At 41.1% G+C, this 23,893-nt stretch overlaps 1 protein-coding gene across 2 annotated transcripts; it reads left to right on the top strand.

The window, feature by feature from the left end:
• Positions 1–2,207: 2,207 nt before the first annotated feature.
• pik3r1 (phosphoinositide-3-kinase, regulatory subunit 1 (alpha)) lies at positions 2,208–22,906 on the top strand. Of its 2 annotated transcripts, none has more exons than XM_026173191.2 (15): positions 2,208–2,471; positions 3,504–4,135; positions 12,545–12,637; positions 12,727–12,801; positions 13,003–13,134; positions 13,797–13,998; positions 14,315–14,397; positions 18,694–18,895; positions 18,991–19,171; positions 19,276–19,401; positions 19,486–19,628; positions 19,718–19,894; positions 20,009–20,083; positions 20,170–20,340; positions 20,492–22,906. In XM_026173191.2, exons 2-15 carry the CDS (start codon positions 3,796–3,798, stop codon positions 20,679–20,681), a joined length of 2,190 nt encoding a protein of 729 aa, XP_026028976.1. In that variant the 5' UTR covers positions 2,208–2,471; positions 3,504–3,795; the 3' UTR covers positions 20,682–22,906. The 2 variants fall into 2 exon arrangements, with proteins under 2 accessions (XP_026028976.1, XP_026028978.1); XM_026173193.2 differs by having other exon boundaries at positions 2,231–2,268.
• The last annotated feature ends 987 nt before the right edge of the window (positions 22,907–23,893 follow it).

Raw genomic sequence — 23,893 nt, 5'->3', positions numbered from 1 at the left:
CTTATTCTAATTTAAAATGTCTTGCTTTTATTAAATAATTATCTGAATCTTACAACCAAAGTTTTTATCTGACATAAAATGTATAGAAATCATACATATACCAACAAGACAGCGTGCATCACTGTCACAACAGCCTTTGTTTTCATTCAAAGGCTTTATGGCTTTAATACCTGGTGGGCCGGTCTCTAGTCAAAATGCCTGAGCCGATTTTTTTATCCCAGTCCAGCCCTGGTAAAATGACTGCTTGGACCTTGAGTACAAAATGAGCAAAGTTTCTCTCATATATTTTTAACTGTTCAAAGGATACAATATAAATGCAAAATATTCAAAGCAGAACCGATCAAGTTCACAATAATTACCTAGTATTCAGTATCCATTTAAAGAGCAGGTTGTCATGAATAATAAAGAGGGTTTGTATTCTGAGCTTCTGAGCTTTGCATAAAGGGAAAACAGTCCCTAAAAAGCGGAAAAGATCAACAGTGGGTCAAACTAGATGCAAATGATGATAGTGATGATAAGCTGGAAAAAGATAAGCTTTTGTTTTATGCTGGTTGTAACAAATGGCTGCCACTCCCTGATCCTGAGCTTCTTCCTGTTTAAAGAGAGTTTTTCTTTCCCACTGTCACCAAGTGTTTGCTCATAGGGGGTCATCTGATTGTTGGGGTTTTCTATACATTATTGTTACGTCTTTACAATATGAAACGCTTTAAGGCAAATTTTGTTGTTGTAATTTGATATTGTACAAATAAAACTAAATTGAACTGAATTAAAAGTTGAACTGAAAACAAATGAAATATCAGCAGTTTGTAATGACAGGCAAATATTCCCTGTGAAAAAGGAAACACGAGTTTAAACAAGTTTAAAGGCTTAAATTCTAACTATGTCTTTACTAAAACATGGTTGCTAAATTTACACTACCACTTGCTTTTTGTGGCAGTGAAGAACATATAATGAATAACTACTCATTCGGAGCAAACACCACTTGGCATGTTTGTGTGATATTCTGCTGCATAAACAAGCCAATAAGCCATAAGGCATTTATGGGAACCATGAAATCCACATTTGCATGGTTTACTCTTAATTTTTCTTTTGGGAAAATATCAACAAGTTCCGGTCCAGCAAATGTGCTATGGCAGAGGTGTAGTTTGGTTATCTGCAGGGGGAGCAGATGGGTCACCAGAGCCTGACTATTTAATCAGGGGATGAGGTGTGGTGCTGGCACAGTGAGGGATTATATGGTCTGGTGGTTCAAATATTCATTTCTGTCATCTGCAGCAGAAATATAAAACCCATCTTTAATATTCAGTGGACACAGGTTAGTTACTTTTGCATTGAAAAGGAAGAAAGCTACATTTCCTGTTAGTGTTGTAATAGTGGACTGAAATTTTGTACTTTTAAAGCTTGTTTTTGCATGTTAATATGACTCAAGGAAAGATGTCAAAAAGATGTCAATCAGCAGCTTGAAGTTCCGAGTTACTGTTAGTTTCAACACCATCAACTCCTGATTTCTACACTACTTCCTCTTTTCTGAATGGTCATGGCCCCTGATGTCTGTGTGACAGTGGAAACACTTACAGGCACCTAGCCCTGCACAAAGCTGCTTACAGTCTCTTTTTAGCGCAATCGGGACAGTAGGGTTTATGCTTGATAAGGGATTTCTTTCCCTGTCATAATTAGGCCACCCACATTCACAGTCATGTGTTTCTAATGGTGACTGAGATTATGGGACCTTCCATTCTGAGGAGATATCATGATTTATAGAAACAAAAAAGTGAAACTATGGTGACGAAACACCAAGTTTAACTCTACCATATACCAATTATATCTTTCAGTGGATTTCAGTTTTCAGGTTCAAGATGTGGATTAAAAAATAAGCCAATAAAGAATATGGCCAGCCCAATATATTTTTGCTCTTTTATGCTTTAGTTTCACACTGTTTTAGTGTGCATGATTTAAAATCATACAGCTCTGGAAAAAATATGCTAGATGTTTAATTTCACCAGCCAACAGAACATAGGTAATGGCAGGACTGCGTGCAAAAGTTATGTAATTTCCACAGGTGTTTCAAGTTGCAAGAGTACACGGAGAGGGGAGTGCCCACCACAACAGGAATACGATTGGATAGATTATGAGGCGTTTTTGATTGACAGAAAGATGGACCAATGAGATGCCGCTCTGTGCTTGCCCCCTTCTTGGTCGTAGAGGCGACGTTCAAGGGAACATTTGTTCTGGATGGTGAAGCTGTTCCGTCACGTCGGCAGGGTGTAGGTCGTAACATTTTGTTCTTCTCATTAAATCGGATTTAAAGTCGAGCCGAGAGTTTTTCTTTTTCAACCGTGCGCGTAAGAGATCCACCAACGGCTGCAATTAAATCTTCGCACATCGCAGATCTAAAGCTTAATAACGAATTGGAAGTGTTTTAGTGTGGAAGAAAGAGGGCTCGTTGCATTCGTCTGCGGATCCGTGTACGAGTAAGTTATTGCTCTCCAGTGTTTTTAACCTCGCTACAAAGAATTTATTTCTTATGAAGTTACAATTAAAGCGTGTTCTTGTTAAGTACTTAAATTTTGTTGAGTTATTTAAAACTACTTAAAGCGACTCATCATCATCCTCGGTTTAACATGCACTCCTTTTTTTTCATTGAAGTTTATTTTTTTTTCCAATTCCCTGTTCTGCTAACTTTTTCGTTACAACTCTAACCTTGCTAATAGCCTAAGCTATCTGATTCTGGTTTTAAATAGAGACGTTTAGTAAACCCTTATCCTGTTTTCCTCTAGCTGATGGCTAATTAGGTGGTGGTTTAGTTTAGCAGCAGGCTGATGTTGGCTAGCTAACTTAGCTGACTACTCCCCCGACATTTTTGCAGCGGCTGTAAAGTTGCACCGCAGGGCTGTAAAGCCGCCAGCAGAATAAACTGGACCCATGCATACGTTTTTAAACGCACAAATTCGCTCCCTGCGCGTTTTAAAACTCTAAACCTATGAATAAGGGTGATGTTTATTTATATAACTCTGTCGGCATTAGAATAAAGCTGTCAAGTATAATGCTAACGCTAGCCCACTATATGTTGGCAGGGCAGCAGAGAAGTCGATTTCAGTGTGCCAGAAACTGTAAATGTTCCAATAAAACTACACTGTCATCAATATGGAGTCTGCTCTTCAGTAAATTATTTACTTTTTAATAGTTATTTTGTTGGCAGCTGATTTAAGAAAAAAAAATACTGAGTGGGTCAGTGATGGCACACATTAAAACTGTTGCAGACATGATTTGGAAGCCATGTGACAAAGTAGGGCCACAAATGCATTATGGCGTATCATTATAAAAGTGTACATTTTAAATGTATTTACTGTATACTGTGGGCCTACTGTGAGAAGTTGCAGACTTCTACAGTATTTATATTGTAAAATCTTGGCATAACCCATTTCATTCACATTGGGCATTGTAAGGAGCCCATCATAGTCTTGTGCTGCCTGTTGTAAATGCTCTTTCCTCTCATCTTACAGGTCTGGGCAGCATTATCAAGATCACGGCTGCAGGCCATTTACTGATGGGTACATACTGCGAGGCAACACACCAAGAGAGCTGCAAATTATTCGCGAGAGACGGGAACTGTGAAAGAATGAAGACAAGCTAGAGACTGTTTTCACTGTAAAATCATAAATTGTAGCTTTGTTGGAGCAACAGCCATTTTAACCAGCAAATGAGTAGCTGGGCTTAAGTTACTCAGAAAAAACCCTTAAAAATAACAAGACTGGTTCAGACTCATCTTTACAAGTGAACATTAAACACACAAACATGAGTGCTGAAGGGTATCAGTACAGAGCACTTTATGATTATAAAAAAGAGAGGGAGGAGGACATTGATCTGCATGTTGGGGATATATTGTTGGTAAGCAAAGGAGAGCTGGTGGCTCTTGGGGTCACCGATGGCCTGGAGCAGCGGCCAGATGAGATTGGCTGGTTGCCAGGCTTTAACGAGACCACTCAGGAAAAAGGGGACTTTCCTGGCACCTATGTAGAGTACATTGGGAAGAAATGGATCTCTCCCCCTACACCCAAGCCAAGGCCCCTGAGACCCTTACCTGTAGCTCCAGCCTCCTCCTTCAAGTCAGAGATGGACTCGGACTCAGAACAAGGTGAGTTTAAACAAGAGCTGTTAAACCATGTTTATTGGTATCAAATTCATGGGTGTTCTCCTTTATCTCAAAGTTCTGAAGGTTTTTTTTTTCCTGGATTACCAGCATAATACACGGCAGTGTGATTTCTGTACGAAAAAGGGGACAAATGCATGAGCTATCTGTATAACTTGCTAGTTTAAGCTACAACAGTTTTCATAATCTGTCTTAACATTATTATTAATTGTGACAATTTGAATGTATTAAAATCCTGAGGGTGTAAACTGATGTTAGCAATATTAACCCCCCCCCCCCCCCCAAAAAAAACAAAAAAAACAACCTGTTATGTCGCTTTGTGCATTCTCTGGTAGTCCACTGACACAGACAACTAGTTAAGTGTTAAAGTAAAACCTTAGCAAGTCAGAGTTGTGAATCTGTTATCAGCAGGATGCTGATGCTGCAAAACAGGGTTTTGTTTAACAACTCTGCCTGGTGCGGTACAGCTGCACTGAATGTGAACCATGCTCAGTCCCAGAGGACACGGGCTCTGGTGTTTATGCTGGATATAGTACACCAGAGCATTTTCTGCAAGCCATATGTTACCAGCCGAGATCATCCATTTTTGTCCTCAAACTGCATCTTAAGGGAATGCAATTCTCGTACCTGTGTAGCTCAATGTATACACTGGTAGCAGGGGGGCAGTTAAGCTAGCTCAAGCTAAATTGATCGATTGTGTCATCATTTAAACTATAATTTGCTTAAAAAAAAAAGTAATGTAACCAATAATTTTCTGGTCTTTTTTTTAAACACCTCGTTAAATCTGTAAAAATATCAATCACATATTACTAACATCACAGAATATCTAAGTTATAGCTGAAATATTTTGGTGGTGGTGGGGGGGGGGGGTGTGTCTCCATATTATTATTATTATTATTTTTTTTTTTAAATTTTTTAATTAAATTTTTTTCTTTTGGTGGGTAAAAAAAAAAATTATTTCGAGATGTTTGCAGTTCAAAATGACCCTTTGAAATGTGAGTCAGTGTTACAGCTCAGGCCGCAACTATGAACTGCAGTTAAAACTCGTCTTTTTAAAGACTCTGTGGCTTGTTAATGTGCACTTGAAGCTTTTTGCTCACCTAAAGAGCAGCTGTAGTCGCCAGGTTTCTAGTTTTTAGGCCATTTGTGGTGCTGTTGTGAAATTCTTTGCTGTGGTCTACAGTGCGAATGAGGAGCTGTTGTTTTTTTTTTTTTTTTTTTTTTTTTTTTTGTTAAAAAAGGGGCATATGTTGAATGGATGTGTTGTGGTTGAGTGGCAGCACTGCCAAGTGTGAATGTAGCACTGAGAGAAGAAAAGTTGCTGTGTCCTGGGTGGTGGTGTGAGCTGGGTGGGGGGGGGGGGGAGAGAGAAAGGGCCCAGAGTTGTGGGTGAAAGGGGAAGAGAGTCCCTGTGCTAGTTTCAGGATGGGTGCATGAGGATCAGGCTGAAGTGGAGCTGGGGGCTTGGCAGAGGGGCTGCAGCTGGGATTGGGGTAGGTTGCAGGCTTTGGGAGGAGCTTGGGATCTGCATGCTCAAGGGGGCTTTGAAGAGGGTCTTCTGCTCGGAGTGTTTGTGATTTATTGCCCACCACCAAGGGATCCTGCTCCCTTCCTCCTACTCCAGATTTTTTTTTTCTCCTTCTTCCTCCTTTTTTTTTTTTTTTTTTTTTTTTTAATGTTTTGATAGCTCCTACCATCAGCTCTGGTCCCAGGAAAAGGGTGGAGAATGGAGGGCTTGGAAAGGGGCCTCTCCTCCCTTAGCCACAGGGGGGGTTTACATGAGTGCAGCAGATGTGGAGAGGGAAAGAGAGAGACTAAAGGGCTGGGCTGGGAAACTATTAGTCCTCATTCCAGCATTCAGCCTTTCTTTAAAAAAAAACAACATTAAAGTGTTGCTCCTTTTACTAGGCCTCTCAGTTAACTGAATATACATGTGTGGTGCTGCCAAGCAGAAGAACTTGGAAAGCAAATAACCAGCTCAGAGCTCAATTTGCTTATTTGATTTAATTTAAAAAATCCACAGTTGGTTCCCAAACTGAAATTCTCCAAGTTTAAAAACTTCTCACACCTTTCACGTCTAGTATGTTGCTTTTAATGGTGAAAAAGAAGTAATTGAGGTGGAATTTCGAATAAGCTAACTGAGTCATAGTACTAAAAGAAAAAATACAAGCAGCTACTTTTAGTCTGTAGCCAATTGTGTAATTCCTGATGCCCAACAAGCACGTTGCATGTTAAATTTGTTTAGACAGTGACTATGTTATGGCCTAATATTAACCTCTGTGTTTTCAGTTCTGTGTTTTCAGTGTGTAATTACTTTATTTTTCTCCTCCCATCTGTTGGCCAGCATCAGCATTTTTCCCCCCTCTTTTCCCAAAACGTTAGATAAGTATGAATAACCGGTTGTTGCTCTGCACGCTATCACTAGGTACAGCCTACACGCTCGGTCTTGTTTAAGGATATATTTGATGGCAGGCTGTGTTCCCCTGCTTGTCTGAGCCTTATCAGTATGTTTGAAGTTTTCATGTGCACAACATTATAGTACGCAGTATTTATCCAAAAAAAAAATGCAGTGAAATGTTTTATAGCTTTCTGCTAAATATGCCTCCTGGTGTGTATGCAGACTTTTTTTGGTTACAAAAAATGAAATGTGGATTTTATAACTAGTAATGGATGTACTTAATGGAGCATCTGTGCTGGCTACAGGAAGGCTGAGTGCAGCCTGTACAGAGGAGACGTTTCAGGGAGAGCACTCTGCATAGCTGGAGTTTGAGATAATGCAGCTCTCCTTCTCGGGGCCTCTTTAGCACTCAGGCTGACATCTGCTGGATTGAATACACTTTCTGTTGGTAGTGTCATTTTTTTATTTTTTTTATTTTTTTTTTATTTTTTTTTATTTTTTTGCTTCCCCCCCCCCCCCCTGCTAAGAGCTCACTTTTCTCTTAAATTATACATGTAATGGCCTTGGCGTAGGTTTCAAATTGGTATGCTCTTTTCATTTGTCCAGAGCACAGTCACAGTTCGTTAAATCCATCCAAGTCAGCAGCAGAATAAGCACAGCAGAAGTTTATCGTGTGATAGTTTCCTCTGATGTAGTGTTCCTCTGTGGGACTAAAGGCAGCTGGGGCCAGGAATTTGGTAGTCGGGGGTACGTACAGACTGCATAGTGGACTGATTTGTACCTTTGTGATGAATCTGTATTGTGCTAAGTGCTGATTGCTGTATCTCGACGCACAATACAGCTATACAACAAATGGGTGGATGATGAATAGCACCCTAGCGATTGCTCTGTGCTGTCATTGTTATGAGTGGACAAGCTGCTGGCAAAAGGAAATGTATTTGACTTTTGTACTAGGTGGAATATTAGTATGTTTAGAAGCTGTTGAGAGGAGAGGAAAAAAAAGCTTTAGTCAGAGGTGAGAAGCGTGTCATTGACAAATTCAGTGCCTGTGAATCTCAGACTTGAGCTGGATTTAAATATATTATGACTTGTCATAGTTTCCAGAATGGGGAGGGGAGCCTTGTCACATGCAGTGTGTTTAAAGCAGCCCACGTGACAAAGGAAATTTGCATCCACATCATTAAATTGCAGATATAATAAAATTTAGTTTTGACTGTCCTTAAAGAAAGGCGATTTGTTAGTTTTTTGTTTGTTTTAGCATCCCGATTCAAACCTAAGATGACGAAGTTGTTTTTCCTCTCACATTTTTAGTTTTTCCATTTGTTATCAGTTTACTTTTGAGCAGTCCCTTCATTTTTCATTTTAAAGTTTAGTCTGTATTAACCGGCTACCCTTTCCCATCTAGTGTTCATCAATTAATTTTTTTCTTGTAGCCTTCTCCATGGGTGGTTTGTATTGTAAACTGATATGATGCAGAGACAAATAATGTAGTAGCTTCAATAACTGTTTGCATTTAATTTTTCCTCTGGTCGGTTTAAAATGTAAAATTAAGAGGAACTTTAAGCATTGCTTAAAACTGTTAAACTGCTTTAAATAACAGTGACACGTGTGTGTGTGTGTGTGTGTGTGTGTGTGTGTGTGTGTGGGGGGGGGGGGGGGGGTTGACCTGTTCTTAATCTGTGTGGATGTGCCAGACATGACAATTATTTATTTTTTTTTTCCCCTTCTGTCTGCCTCAGAGAATGTCAGACTGAGGTTATAGACACTACAGTTAAGGGGACAACTCTACTGCTGCTCAGTATATGACAGGGAAAAAGACTAGGACTCAAAAAATAACAGATTCATTAAAAAAAAAAATTGTGTGTTTAAGCAAGTGAGACTTGTGTGCATCAAAGTGTGCATAACTGTTTCATTGCATGAGGCCGTTCAGAGGCTGAAGTCTGAATTGCCAAATCTTCTTTACGGGAGTCGGAGCATGTCTGCTAGCAGGATTAAGAAATGGAGCAAGCAAATAAGGCAGGGAGGAGCAGACAGACTCTGTGCAATTAAACAAAGGTGAGATTGGAGAGTAACACAATTTCATTGGTGCCAGGAAAGTTATGTGTGTGGTGTGCGGGCAGCTCTTGTGCACTGGAGATGTTGCATTGCATTAAGGAGTGGACACAATAAATCATCTCCTCCATTCAGTTATATCTGTCCTGGAAGTTTGTTTGCATTGTTTTGCATCAAAAGTCCTGGTCACTTCTGTTAAGGCAAGAATTGCTATATTTGTGTTTTCCCTCCTGTGCCTCTTAATGTGTCATCAGAAAAAGAGCCTTTGCAGTTGCATATCTCAAAACTATTGCGGTTAAGCAGCCATCATGATATGCCCCACTTTCATACTATTAGAGGTGCAAGGCTAAGATGATCTCTTCTTGGAAATGCTCAAGCCCAACTTGGTGAAGTTCTTGAATAAGTCATTTGCCAACCAACAAAAATAATTTGATTATGATTGTTATGGTCCCTGGTGACATTTGGCTTTTTGCATCAGAACAAACAAAAATAAAAAGTTTTAGTCCTGTTTTGATTTGACCTTTTGATAACTTAAATATATTCTCAAATTAAATAATATACTTTAGCTGTGGTTTTAATAAATCCGTGCACTATTACAAGCTAGTTCACATTGAAAGTGGCTAATCTTTGAATGAAGACACTGTTTAATCATCCTTTTACTTTATAATTTAAAGTGAGGCAGTAGTGCAGGTTGTACAATTGTGCTCAAGCCATTTAAGTTATCAGATTTGGAGTTGGTTTATTTTAATTTGATGTGAGAGGCTTCATTGGTTCTTAAATTTGATCTCACATTGGGAAACTGGCTGCTTGCATTACTTTTGCGATTCACTGATGCTCTGTGCTTCATAGGGTTAATTGCCAAGCTGTAGCAACAGTCTCCTCATTGGCTGTTACTTTGCTTTTGCACTTCATCTCCCAGCCTGCAGGAGGAGACATTGCCTGCCCTTTTTCCTAATTCAGCTCAGGGCTTCACTATTCAGCACAGTCATGCTCAGACATGTTAGTGCTGCCCATGCCAACAGAAAATCCAGAGAATTTGGCATTGCAAAGGTTTTAGGTTTTGGTAATACTATAAACTAGCTGCACCTAGTCTTACTAAATGCTACTGTAGAGACAAACAACTTTGAAATTTTTTTTGTACATTTTGCACAATTTTTACTTTAAAATGTGTTAGGTGGTGATCTATCACCAATGTGCCTTGGCTAGACCTTTTTTCCAGCCTTCTAAATTTATCCAAAGTGAGCGCTATCTTTAGTGCACTGGTAGTGCCCCAGCTCTGTTCTGCCCACAGTCCTTTCGGCTCAGACGTGCCGTTTGAGCCGGACAGATTGTTCCCCACACCACAGCAGAACCAGTGGCAGCTGCATCGACTTCCTCAACCTGCGGTTGTCTAACTGACTACTGACGGGCTGAGGCCTTGGGGGATATCATGAGGTCTGCCAAACATGCAGACGTGTAGAGGCACGTCCAAGGGGCCTCTGTCTCCATACCCTAGTTACCACAGAAACCAGCTTCTATTCAAGTCTTGGAGAGAGTCTGAGGAAGTGTAGCCTGTCAGCTGTTGTAAATGGAGCAAAATGCCAGCACATTGTGTTAATAGTGCCGTAATGCTACTGTAAAACATAGAGGGCCCTGTTTGTTTAATAGAATTAAAATTACCTTTCCAGAGAGAGTTGGAGATTCAGTTTGCATAAGCTGCAGTAAGGAGTTTTGCAGAACCTGCATTCACCTTGTGCCATTATCACAGTTAGGTATACCTATGTGCAGTAGAAAAGAAATGGATAGCTTTTACTGTAGCTAATTTTTACTTATTACCAATTTTTACAAAGTTTTTCTAGAATTAATTTGCCTTCCATGAACACATCAATTATAGGTTTCTTCTTCTTTCTTTTCCTTTCCCCTTTATGTTTCTGTGGTTTGGCCTGTATGGGCACGTTGAGCCTTGATCTCATGCCAAGGCATCTCAGAAATCATCACTGATACCTTGTGGCATTTCCGCCATATTTCTTCGGCTACTTGATACAATTCCATTGGTGCCGAAACTATCACATTGTCGACAGTACCAAGAAGCAACTCTATATCCTTCCTGACCCGTGTCCCTCAGAGGCTGACTGTGGTAGGAATAAATAGGCTGGAGGATCACTTGGAAGATTCTCCTTGTTTTTTGGTTTGTTTCCAAGCTGTGCAGAAGTACGAGCAGCTGTTTGTATATCAATGTATTAATCATTTTCAAGTGTTGAGTGTTTTTTAATCTAAGTAAATGTGTGAAAATTTGCTTGTTCCTTACACATATTTGTGATTTATTGTTTAAAAATTCCAGGCATCGTGCTGTCATGTGCTTTTTGAACATTGTGACAACGGGTGGGTCAGTGTTCTAAATTTAACTTCAGGTTGTGAATTTGGTTTCTCAGAAAACCTTTTGGCTGTAGAAGGAAGATCGTGTTGGATATCTTGTCTGGGAGAAAGATTACATTTCCAAGGTGTGTGATGGCTGCACTGCATGTCTCGATCTCTATTTCAGGAAACTTTGCAAAGTCTGAGATGGAACACCAACTTCTGAGAAACCTTCCTCCCCCCTCCATTCCCTTTCAGTTTGTATTTCCAATAACATCTTCCAGATGACCAGTTGTCCAAAGTGGATTTTTGTGTGTTCTCTGGTTTGAAAGGCTTTACTAATACATGTACTTGACACACAACAAGGCAGCCTGGGTCCTGCCCTAGCCAGAGAATGTGGTTCAGAATTTATTATTTAACTGACTGAACCCTCTTTCATGCAAAAGGGTAGCTTTTCAATAACCCCTATGCGTCTATGTATTAGCCACACCAGTACTTGGCCTTTAATGCCTGATTCAAAAAAGTAATCACTTTTAGGTGGAAAGAAAAAATAATGTTAAGAGAAAGGGTCCCATTCATAGTTTTGCAGCATTTTGAAACTGCAGACCTGATGTTGAACAGTTGAGCCTTTCAGGAAAAAAGCCTTTTCAAAATATGCCTTGGCGAAGATTTTATTTAGATTTGCCAACTCCCCTCCTGCTTTCATGTCCACACCTGGGTGCAAAGTTCTGAAGGAAAAATAAGTAAAAAAAAAAAAAAAAAAAAAGTCAGACCTGGCTTACCTCATATCACAGGATATTTGCTTAGTTCCTTGGTCTGCCAAACCTTAACTTCAGTGCTCAGTACCTCCTGTTGAAACAGCCTTTTATAAATACTCACATTTTACTTTTGAAGCCACTTCATTGGTCTTGTACCTGCTTCCTTTGAAGTTCTGAGGAGTCAAGAATCTAATGAGTCTTTGCTGGTTCAGATGAATGGCAGCCCCTTACCATTTAAGGTCACATGAACAGTCATCACAGGATTAACTGTATTTAACTGACTGGCCAGTTGATATCTTTATTTAGTTACACATAAACTATAGATACTTTTTTGATCTTACAAAGGGAATTCGTTGTGGTACAGTAGCATAAGAGTAAAAAATAGAACAATCTCCAAAAAGTGTAACTAAATTCTGCTGTGTGGGACTCAGTTTTGAAAGTAAAACCAGCCATTGTCAGCACTCACCTCGAAGAAATGAGCTTAGTGAAATCCCCTTAAAGCCGTGTCTGTTTTGCAAACAGCCAACAGCATAGGGCAACTGATTGTCTTGGTCGTGATTGTGTTGTTTGATTTGGAAAGCATAGGTTGGATGTAGAAACATTTTCTCTTCTTGCTTTGCTGGCTTTTGTGTTTTGGGAAGGGCAGGGGTGCTAAAATGGAATTATTCAACTGTTATTAGCAAATTGTGTGGTGCCAGCATATTTATTGGACTGAGTAATTTGGTTCACAGGTATGACGCTGGATTTGTACTAAGCCTTGGTGGGAGGATTTTCACTCCGTTTACACAAACTGAAATTGCTTGTTTTATTTATTTAAAAAATATTTTATTTTATTTTTTTAACGATCTTTAGGTTTCTTCTTGCCCGACTTGACGGAGCAGTTTTCCCTTCCAGAGATTGCTCCACCCATTTTGATCAAACTGCTTGAAGCAATTGAGAGGAAAGGTGAGCTTGACTGAATCAATTTCATATTTTTGTTGGCATTTATTTGGCATGTTATGTTTCTACAGTATGTTTCGTTAATTATTTTGTAGGTCTGGATAACCCCACATTATATAGAACATTTAACGCTGGTGCTGGACTTGAAGTCAGGCAGTATTTTGATTGTGGTAAGTAGCTCTTTTTATCATGTGTTTTATAAGCCTATATGAAGAGGAAGTCTGAGTGGAAAAAATGAGTGGGGTGCATAAAAAAAGGTTTCTAAGTGTGTGCATAAGAGTCTGTTGGCCCAGAAGAGTCTGTGCTATAGTTAAACCTAACTTTACTGAAGTGAGTTCAAGCGTGCGTCTTTGTGCCGTTCTGCATTTCAGACCCCCCATCTGCAGACTTGGATCACCTGGAGCTTCCAGTCCTGTGTGACGGTCTGCGTAGGTACTTGCAGGATCTTCCCCAACCCATCATTCCCACTGCAATATATGCTCAGATGGTTCACAGTGCTAAAGGTGAGAACAGAAGGTTCCCTCACAGTTTCAGTGGTCATTTGTTGATTGTACAGGTTGGCCTAAAGAGAAGTGCTGACGTAATGTACTCGTGCCCTGCTGCTGAACATCATGTACTCATGAACACTAAACCACAAGACCTCATCAGTACCCATTGTGTCTGAGGACTTCTTTTTTCTTTGTTTTTTGTTTGTGTAAAATTAGCTTTTATTTTCTAAAACATCTATGGGTCCTTTAAGAAAATAAGAAATAGAAATCTATGTATTTATTTCTAATTGTGTATTTTAGCACATTTCCTTAACCTTAGTCTTGCTGTCTGTTGCAAGCAGAGGGGAAAAGAAGAAATTCTCAGTGTTATGCATTCTCTTGCTGTCACATGGCCAGAAACAGGATATCTGCGGTTAATAGGAACTAAAACAAGCCTGAAAGTTTATCTCTAGCATCTCTGAGCAGCCAATCACCTGCCAGTGTACCTTATGCTCATTGTCAACCACACAGTGTCTCTGCGGTTTCCAAGTCTTTATTGCACATGACTCCTTTTTCCATTTCTTTACTGTGTAAAGAGAGCTTTCATTTTGTGCTGCTTTTCAACTGCAGAAGACTTTAAAGTAGGGCACTTTATCTCCTGTCTTCCTGAACGTTTTGGCTATTCTCATCTTCAACAGAGGTGGTGAATCCTGAGGAATGTGCCCAGCTACTACGTCGCTTTGCTAGCGCCCCAGGCCGTCCTCCCCAGTACTGGCTGACTCTCCACTGTCTGCTAAGGCATTTTGCTAGAGTGTGCCAAAACGGTTCCAAGAACCTGCTCAGTGCCAGATCGCTGGGCGAGATCTTCAGCCCTGTGTTTTTCAGACAACAGGCCACCAGGTGGGTATTGGGAGTGTAAGGCTTATGCTGCACTGCATATTTTGGTTTGTAAAAGATAGGCACTCAGTCAGCAGACAGATAAGCATGCAGGCTTAGTCAAGAAATGGCAAGACACGCACTGCAGTGTATCACACATTCATGTGTTTTAGCTGTACACGGATGTAGGTTGGAGCTTTTCTGCTTACCAGCTGTGCGGCACAATTAAAGTAGCTAAGCCTGAATTGCTATCTGATTGAAAACCGCACAGAGCAGCAGTGACTGTCACCTTGGCTCTGAAACAAACTTTGTTTACCTTGCTTTTTTGTCCCCCTCACAGTTGTGAACCCAGTCTGGATTCTCACATCAAGATCATTGAGGTTCTGGTGACCAGTGAGTGGAGTGACAGTCAAGCTGCACCAGGTAATTGACTGCTGTATTTTCGCTCGATTTTTCACCCATCACAAAACTACTGCTGTTCCTACTACTGTGGGTGCTCAGGGCATGAAAGTAAACGGTTAAAAAAAAAATGCATTCAGTTAAAAAGGAAAAGTAGATGGAAAGGATGTTGTGCTTTGCATTACTGATCTAACTGAAAGCTGTAAGGAACTTGTGCAGGATTTACATTGAAAGGAGAACATAAATTTGCTCTGCATTGACTGTGCACAGCACTGACTGAGACCTGAGCTATTAATAGCTTGAAGAGGAGGGTCGAGACTTAGTGCTGCTGCAGTTGTAGGGAACCACAAAGTACCCAGTGATTGGAAAGTTACTCATATTATGGCGCTAAAGCGAGTTGATTTTTTTTTTAGCATGTGCTTATTAGTAGAAACAAGTGTTCTTAGTTGAGTCTTTGTGGAGTGGTTTGAATTAGGTCTTCTCAGTTTGTAAAGCATGAAAAGTTTTCTTTCTGAACTAGCATATTTCCATGTTGCAGATGAATGTTTTTTTTAAATTTTTTTTTATATGCAATGAAATGGTATTATGTATTATGTAAAAGGTTCTCACTGGAATTTAATGACTACAAAGTAGCAACTTGTGTTAGAACAGTATTTCTCTGTCTAGCTTTATTTTTGTCAGCCTCATGAATATGAACATTGGGGAATTTGCATGTGATGTAAAATCTTCAGTAAGATTCTGGGTGGTTCTTGGAGCACATTTTTATTTTTTTTTTTGTCTCTACTCTGGCTTTTGCTGTTATGTAGCATGTGCCTCCAACGGTATAGATGACAGATTCGTGCAAGTCTGATTTTGTTCGTGTTACTGCAGTGGACTGCATACAGACAAAGCTGGTCTGGTGATTTGAGACAGCAGAGCATTGCATGGCAGTTCTGTTTTTACAGCTCTAGTTGGGAGCGGTGTCATTGGCAGGCCCAGCACTGACTGTGGCTGCTTAAACTTTTTATTACCTGTTAGGACTATTTATAAGGCTCCTGTGCATGGTCTGCTCTCAGCTGTCAGTGATTTGCACCTGCAGGGAGCTCTTTGGCTGTAGGCTTGATGGATGGCTGACTGAATGGTCGGGCAGGCAAGAGAGAAACCCTGAAATGCTTTTTGTTGGTTCTGCACATACCCATAAAGACTGTACCCAGTGTAACACATGGCAATGTTTAGTCGGGCCAGACTGGTTTCAGTCACCTGTCTAATGCAAATAGTACGGGTAAATAACCTAATTTCTAAACACACATGTACGGAACATGCATGCATTTCTGTGAATGACCTGTATGCGCGCGTGTGTGTGTGTGTGTGTGTGTGTGTGTGTGCCTCCCAGTTACTGCGTTCCTATTTTAAGTAAGCGACAAAAGGCCCACTTAGATTTGGTTGGCTGGAAAGTCGGCCTGCTCCACAGAGCACTGCTTGTAGTTCTAGGGCCACTTGCCTCCCCCTTCAGTGGATGTCCACATGTCCTCCCTGTCTCAAAGTGCTCAACTCAGCAAATATTTGAAACTTTGCAAGTTAATCATAAGACTGCCCCCCTCCTTCCCCACCCCCAAGCCTCCGCCTTTACAAACAGAAAGAGGGAGTGACCAAAGAGCATAGAGAGACACACAAACCAACGCAGCTGGCACAAGTGGCTGCTTTCAGAACAGGCTGCATCGACACTGGAGCGGCTCCTGCTAATCATTAACTTTGTGACTACACGTGAGCAGGCCTCCGCCTCACAGGGCTCAGAAAGGGAAAGACAGAGAGACTCAGCCCTTTACCGCACCTTCAGCAGGAACTGAGCAGTCAGTCAGTGAGACAGTCGCATGCGGCACCTGCTTCACGTCGAGCGGATTACCTGGATTTCATTAAGAGGCACACAAAGCCGTGACCTTTTAAGAATTAAAACAGACCACGTCCATGTACTCACTGGTCTAAACTATGAAATGGAGCTTTACAGAAGGACTTGAAACTAACTCTGTTGGATTTACTTTATTGTTTGGGAATAAAAGAGAAGCTGCAAAGAAGAGAGAACTGATTCCTCGAGACATGCACAACTTGCAACGTAAGTTTGATGTTTCAGGTCTTGTCTTATAAAGGTGTCAAAAGTGGAACATTGTGTGTTCTGCTGCGTTTGCCTTCAGGCTATAACGAAATGGGCCTCGTGCGTAAGATTAAGACACAAATGTCACAGCTTAGAAAAGACAGAACAGGAATAATAGGTTTGTGTTTTAGTAAGACTTCAATCTTTGCTAGCAGCAAACTTGCCTCGGGCAACTGCTCATGCTTATGAGTTATGGGCCATACTTGGAGAGTGCGCATGAACCTCTGCATTAAGATCAGACAAAAGAGGCTCTTGAACATTTAAGTAGTTTATAGCTATGGTGGACAATGGCTAGTTGATGTTAAAGTCTTTTTAAATCCACTGTTGTATTTTTTTTTTCTATCCAAGTGCGGTGGAACAGGTTTGTTCACTTAGGTCTTACTCAAACATTAAAACCTGTTCTTTTTTTCCTCATTTGTAGTTGATGTGAACTATATAACTTAAGCGTCTAAAATTTCCACCAACTGTTCCTCAATTGAACTAAGGACAACGATTGCTTTCACTTGAATCTTCTACCTTTACCAAGAACTGGGGCTATTTTAATTTCACTCAGGAAATCAAGGGAGCTATCCCTGTCGTGCTGAGCGTCACGCTGTGGGATTATAGACGTATTTTGGAGCTCTGGGTGCCGCTGACCGGGCCAGGCATTATAATTTAGCTGCGTACGTGCTGCTGCAGCAGAGTAGGCTTTACGAGTGCAAGCAGTGGGACGGACTAAATGTCCGCACGACACTCGCGGGGAGGAGGGGCCGAGTAACCTGCAGGGGAGCAAGTGGACAAGCTGAACAGAGAGCGAGAGGATGACAGAGGAGAAGCATGGAACAGGGAGCAGGTCCTTTCTCTCTCCTCTGCTAGCAGAGAGATGCGGCGCGCTTGCTTTCGCAGATGGATGCACACCGGGACGCAGTGCTGGTTGATGCAGAGACGCAGTCGTTTCAGTTATCTATTTAGAGTTCTAAAAAGGCGACACTTTTACAATGACCTCATCGCTCACAGGAAATGAAAGATGCAGGAGCGGTTGGTGACAGACCCCCTGTGTGATTGGCTGTGGTAAGTGATGTAACACGTTACTGAGCAAGCTGCCCTTAATGGCTTTTCAAGTACGTGTTTAAGTGGCTGTAATAAAGTATTTGTGTGGAGCAGAGGCGAGATTGGATCAGCGCAAGTTGTCTGTCTGTGGAGGTGTTTGGCTCTGGTTTTAGAAGCCTGGTTTCTTCACGCGAGTTAGAAATTTCTAGTAATCTGGAGACAAAGTGTGATCAGGTTGGAAGGCAGGCGGTATGCAGAGAAGCGCTGTGGTCGGATTGGTAGGTTGCATTTGCGCAGAATGGAAACATTTGAAATCTATGTCACGGTTGTAGCTGTGTGCACAGTGCTTGTGGTTTCAGCGTGCAAAGTTCTGCAAGGTCCATTGCAGCAGGAGGGTTGTGAATGCAGTGGCAGCGAACAACAGCAGTGCAGATTTGTGGGGTTTAAAAATAGCCGACTGCCTTATCTCTGCTACTGGTAGCTTCACGGTGAGCTCCAGCTTTAAGAGTTTAATTGATTTACTGATGGTAGAAGAGAATCTGGTTATCCTGCGTTAAAGCGCAGCCTTTCCTGCTGGTAAAGGCTTAAAGGGTCATTAGGATTTCAGTCTGTCCTATTTTACTGTAAAATGTTGTGCAGCCATCTTTTTCTGCTGTTCTCTGCATTTTTTTTCCTGCATGAAAAAGGCTTCACTGCTGCGTTAGGAGCTGGAAATATTTATAGATGGCTCCATTTCTTGAATGAAATTCATTCTCCCTGACTCACGCTTCAGTTCTCCTCCCACTGCCTCACCAATGCTGCCTCTGTTAGACATGGGAAGCCTTTTTTTTTTTTTTTTTTTTTTCCTTTCCCCACAACCCAATTCATGGAAAAGGATGCATGCGAACGAGCATGTGTGCCTACGTGCCTATCCAGATGAGGGTTCATTCTTTTGAAATATTAAATAAATTCAAAGAGCAATTTTTTTTTTTTTGTATTTTTAATTATTTACAAGAAGATCAAGTAAACATTTTAAAGGCAGTGCAAGCGTTCCCCTAAAAATCTGCCTTAAAATGTCCAGATCTCGAGCTCTGAGTCGGCTTTATTTTAACACAAACACTCATAAGCCTAATCGCGTTGTAGTCGATTTATTTACATTCTGTGTTCTCTGCCTTTTCCTGCAGCTCTACCTCCAAAGCCACCCAAGCCCACATCTGTGATTAACAACGGTATGAACAACAACATGGCGCTACAAGATGCTGAATGGTACTGGGGAGACATCTCAAGGGAGGAGGTCAATGAGAAACTGAGGGACACTGCAGATGGTACGTTTTTGGTGCGGGACGCCTCTACAAAAATGCACGGAGACTACACTCTGACTTTGAGGTAAGTGTCTTGTCTTCTGTTTCCTCAAATTGACTGTTTATCCATTTGTAGTTAGTGACCTGTTGGTTTAACCGCCGCTGCTGTTTCGTCTACAGGAAAGGAGGAAACAACAAGCTTATCAAGATATTCCATCGAGATGGTAAATATGGCTTCTCTGATCCACTAACCTTCAACTCAGTCGTCGAGCTCATCAACCACTATCGCAACGAGTCCCTGGCTCAGTACAACCCCAAGCTAGACGTCAAGCTGCTGTACCCCGTGTCTAAACACCAGCAGGTGAGGTGGCAGCTCAATGCATCCCAGCAGAATTAAAACACCTGCGTGTTTAAAGCAGTTGAACCTCAACTTTTTCCTGTATTTGACTATGACTCTTTCTTCAGGATCAAGTGGTAAAAGAGGACAACATCGAAGCTGTGGGCAGGAAGCTCTGCGAGTACCACCAGCAATACCAAGAAAAGAACAAAGAGTACGACCGTCTCTATGAAGAGTACACCAGAACATCACAAGTGAGTACCACCCCACACCTAGGATCAAGAGTGTTACTGCAGTGTTTGTAGGTCAAGTGCTTAACACTGTGCTTCTGCTCGCAGGAAATCCAAATGAAAAGGACGGCGATAGAGGCTTTCAATGAAACTATCAAAATATTCGAGGAGCAATGCCAAACACAAGAGCGCTACAGCAAGGAGTATATTGAGAAATTCAGGAGAGAAGGCAATGAAAAAGAGATTCAGAGGTAAGAGCAGACCACACTTTGTTGTGCATCAGCTGATAACGAAATGCTTGCTCTGCTCAGAACTCATCCTTTTTTTCCTCTCCTTCCAGGATCATGGGAAATTACGAGAAGTTGAAATCGAGGATTAGTGAAATAGTAGACAGCAAGCGCAGGCTGGAAGAAGACTTGAAGAAACAGGCAGCAGACTACAGGGAGATCGACAAGAGGATGAACAGCATCAAGCCTGACCTCATCCAGCTCCGCAAGACCAGAGACCAGTATCTCATGTAAGTGCAGCGCCTGAACAGCATCCTGGCTACATCGGAAACTAGTCTTCCCTCTGAGGGAAATCAAAATTGGTCTGTCCTGCTTTCTAATGTCCATGACTTTTCTCTTTGTAGGTGGTTGACCCAGAAGGGAGTCAGGCAGAAAAAACTCAACGAGTGGCTGGGAATCAAGAACGAGAGCACAGAAGAGTAAGTTAGCGAGTGTCAATCATCCACTCGCTGGACAAAAAAATGTGCATTTTTCATGACAACTTATATTTGTTTTGTGTTTTTAGTCAATATTCTATGGTGGACGATGATGAAGACCTTCCTCATCATGATGAGCGAACCTGGAAGCTGGGCAACATCAATCGCTTACAGGCGGAGGCGATCCTCCAGGGCAAGAGAGACGGAACATTCCTGGTTCGAGACAGCAGCAAAGCGGGATGCTACGCCTGCAGTGTGGTGTACGTATCTGGCTGTTACGTAGCAAAGAATTGCAGTTTTAGTGTTGAAATGTCTTCCTGCTGTTACGGCTTCAGCCACCACTGAATGAACTACTTTTAAAGTTGATGGAGAGCATCACAGCAGGTTGTGACTCCTGTCCTCTCTTTGCAGTGTGGACGGCGAGGTGAAACACTGCGTCATCAACAAGACCCCCACAGGGTACGGCTTCGCTGAACCTTATAACCTGTACAACTCATTAAAAGAACTCGTTCTTCACTACCAGCACACGTCTTTGGTCCAGCACAATGACTCTCTGAATGTGACACTAGCGTACCCTGTGTACGCTCAACAGAGACGATGAGGACCCGGACGTATCCATATTGACGATTAAGGCCCCATGGAAGTTGGAGACATGTTTCGACCACCATGATTAAGGCTTCGATAGCCGGAATTGGACTTGAAGTTGGAGGAAAAGTCACAACAAAGCCTGAAACATTTCAGTGACTTTGCCTAAACCATGAGCCTGAGGCGAGTCTGAATGTAGATTTTATTTTATTTTTTTCCCCCCTTTCTGCTTTTTGTGGGAGCACAGAATCGAGCGAACACTGCTGAACTCGCCCAGCGGAGGACATTTGAGGCCTTCTCCTTATGGTGCTTGTTTTTGTTTTGTTTTTTCCCCCTGTTCCCAAAAGCTTTACCAGCTGGATTATCAAATCGCAACAGAACTCACCGGCTACAAATTTTGTTTTTCCTTTTTCCCCTTCTTCCCCTGGTGTGTGTGTGTGTGTGTGTGTGTGTGTGTGACTGTCCATGTGACCAAATCTCATAGAATCAGGAAACTCTGTGATATTGGAGGGCTGTGTAACACTTTGCTTGTATTAACTGTTCAGTAGCAGACCATGGATCAGCTGACAAATGTAGCAAAATGGCACTTTTTAAAAAACAAAACAAAGTTTCACAAAAGAAACTCCTATGGACTTTTATTAGAAGAGCAGAGAGGACAAGTACCCACACTCTGCCTTCTCACTGATGAGCATTACAGTGCATACGTAAACTTGATTTGAACTGTGGGCAGGGAGAAACTATGAATGGACTATTCTTTCATGTACATATGTGAAAATGTGCAGTCATGACTCGTACCAAAAAGGATTTGTTCCTCTTTAGTTGTATCCTGATCTGCTATGCAAACCTTTCTCCATTTTTATTTCAGAATTGTTTTATTCTGTTGCAAACCCACAATATAAGCTTGTTTTAGTGCTTGAAAAGTATTTTTTTGTTCCTGTGTAAATATCCAAGAGGATATTTTGTCAAAATGCCAAGATACAGTTTAAAAAATGCTTATGATTTTTAGAAGATGATAGAAACATACTTTATTATAAATTACTTTAACAACTGGTATACAGATGAAAAGGTTTTTTTTTTTTCTTTTTTTTTTTTTTTGGCTTCAAACTAATTTTTTCTTCTCAGGCAGAGCCTTTTGAGTATTTGAGCTGCTTTAGTCACAAGTACTATTTCCGACAGAGCTAAGCCTACATGCAGTTCTTTGTTAAAATGGACAAAGAAGGTCAGGCTGATGGGATTGTACGACCCTTATCTACCATCACAGAAACAACAGTATAGATTTATTTTGTTATAAAATATATTTGTTCCCATATGAGAATATATCAAAGCAGACTGGTGTTTTCAACTGGTGGATATTGCTATTAAAGATCAATATGCATTGTACACTTACTATTTTTTCTGTATCAGAAAATCACTGTTTACATGGGTGGATCGGCTCATTTCAGACGGTAACCTAATATTTCATAACCCCTAAAAGAAGGAAAACAAAGCCACGTGCTCTATTCCCACACCCTAAATTTGGCTTTTACAAGTCTACGATACAAGTGCGCCAGACTACGTAAACTATGACGTAAAAAATCACAAACTGTATTACTCACAATATATTTTGTAACCCTTCAACATGTCATCACAGCTGTCAGGTGAACCTGTTGAACGTATCTGTAGAAAACTAGTTGTAGAGACATTAACAGAATCTGATTTTGATAGTTTCCCGTTTTTTTTGTTGGCGTGACAGTTTACTTTAATTCCCATCTTGGACACAACTTGTTCTCTTGGGAACGGTCTACATGTACAAACCACAGAGGAAAGCTTAGTTTTAATTCACAATTTTCGTTATTTACACACAGACTAGTTTTAACACATTTGACCAAATTACTCATTCACAACTTTAAATGTAACACATTTATAGGAGTTGTCTTTTTTTCTTTTTTCTTCCCCTCCCTTCCTCCAAAGCTGTTAACAGGTGTCTCATATTTGACATTTAGATCCTCAGCAGCTGCTGGCATGAACATTTTGATTCCCTTTGTCAATTTTTCTTAAGTCTGACAACGTGCACCATTATTTCTTTACCCCATTTCTGGGTAGTATTGTTGTTTTATTGTTGTCCTTTTTATTTGAAGCTCCTCTTTGGTGTTGGCGTCCCAAAAACGATTGGATTGAGATTGCCAGTGTTCCCCAGTTTTGCTTTGAATCTGTATTGGGCTTTGTTAAAAATGAAATAAAACTCTTCTTTTTACGAAACAATGGCTTTGTTTTGACGAGTAAAATGAGTTCATGTTAGTGGTGTTGCTCTGTTGGCAGTTTTGGCCATGTAACTGATTCTATTCTCTTAACTAGAGTAACTGTAGCTTAAGAGGGTGGTTGACAACTACAATTACTGCAATGAACTTATTGCTCTGAAACAGTTGCTTCAAAAACAGAGATTAGTGCTGCAGATTTGGTAAACTGATGTTAAAACAAGATGAAGTCGGTCTACTATTGAATGTTGGCAATTACATCTACACATCTGTCTGTGATAATACAGCAATTAACTTTAAATTCATGGAAATCACAAATCCTTTGCCATATCCATACATGGAAATTCCCACTACTAGAAACACATTCCTCAACAAATAGTGGTGCAGTTGCTGCAGGAAAGCCATTTAACTGTAAAGGAACATTTGTATATGGGCGACCGTGGCTCAGGGGGTTGGGAAGCGTATCTGTAACTGGAAGGTCGCAGGTTCGATCCCTGGACTCTGACCTGGTCGTTGTGTCCTTGGGCAAGACACTTTACCCTACCGCCTACTGGTGTTGGCCAGAGGGGCCGATGGCGTGATATGGCAACCTCGCTTCTGTCAGTCTGCCCCAGGGCAGCTGTGGCTACAACTGTAGCTTGCCTCCACCAGTGTGTGAATGTGAGAGTGAATGAGTGAGCGCTTTGGGTGCCTTAGAAAGCGCTATATAAATCCAATCCATTATTATTATATAATTACTGCTAAAATCGGCATGCAAAACATGCTAAGCTAAACATGAGATTAATGCAGTGTTGAACACTCCAAAAGTGACAGCCTACCTCCTTGACCTTGATTTTGATGGAAAATGAGGTCAAGGGGAAGGGCTGATCCAAAGGAAAATGAATTCAGTGATAATCCTAGCAATGTAACAGACCTAACTATAGCAATCCCTGAACGCACTTTGATACAGTTAATATATCTTTTAATCTTGGTTTAGAGAGGCAATACGTGGACA

This window comes from Astatotilapia calliptera, chromosome 7 (assembly GCF_964374335.1).
Source record: "Astatotilapia calliptera chromosome 7, fAstCal68.1, whole genome shotgun sequence".
Classification (NCBI taxonomy): domain Eukaryota; kingdom Metazoa; phylum Chordata; class Actinopteri; order Cichliformes; family Cichlidae; genus Astatotilapia; species Astatotilapia calliptera.
The sequence above is the reverse complement of the archived record's forward strand: the minus strand, read 5'-3'. Positions and strand labels throughout refer to the sequence as shown.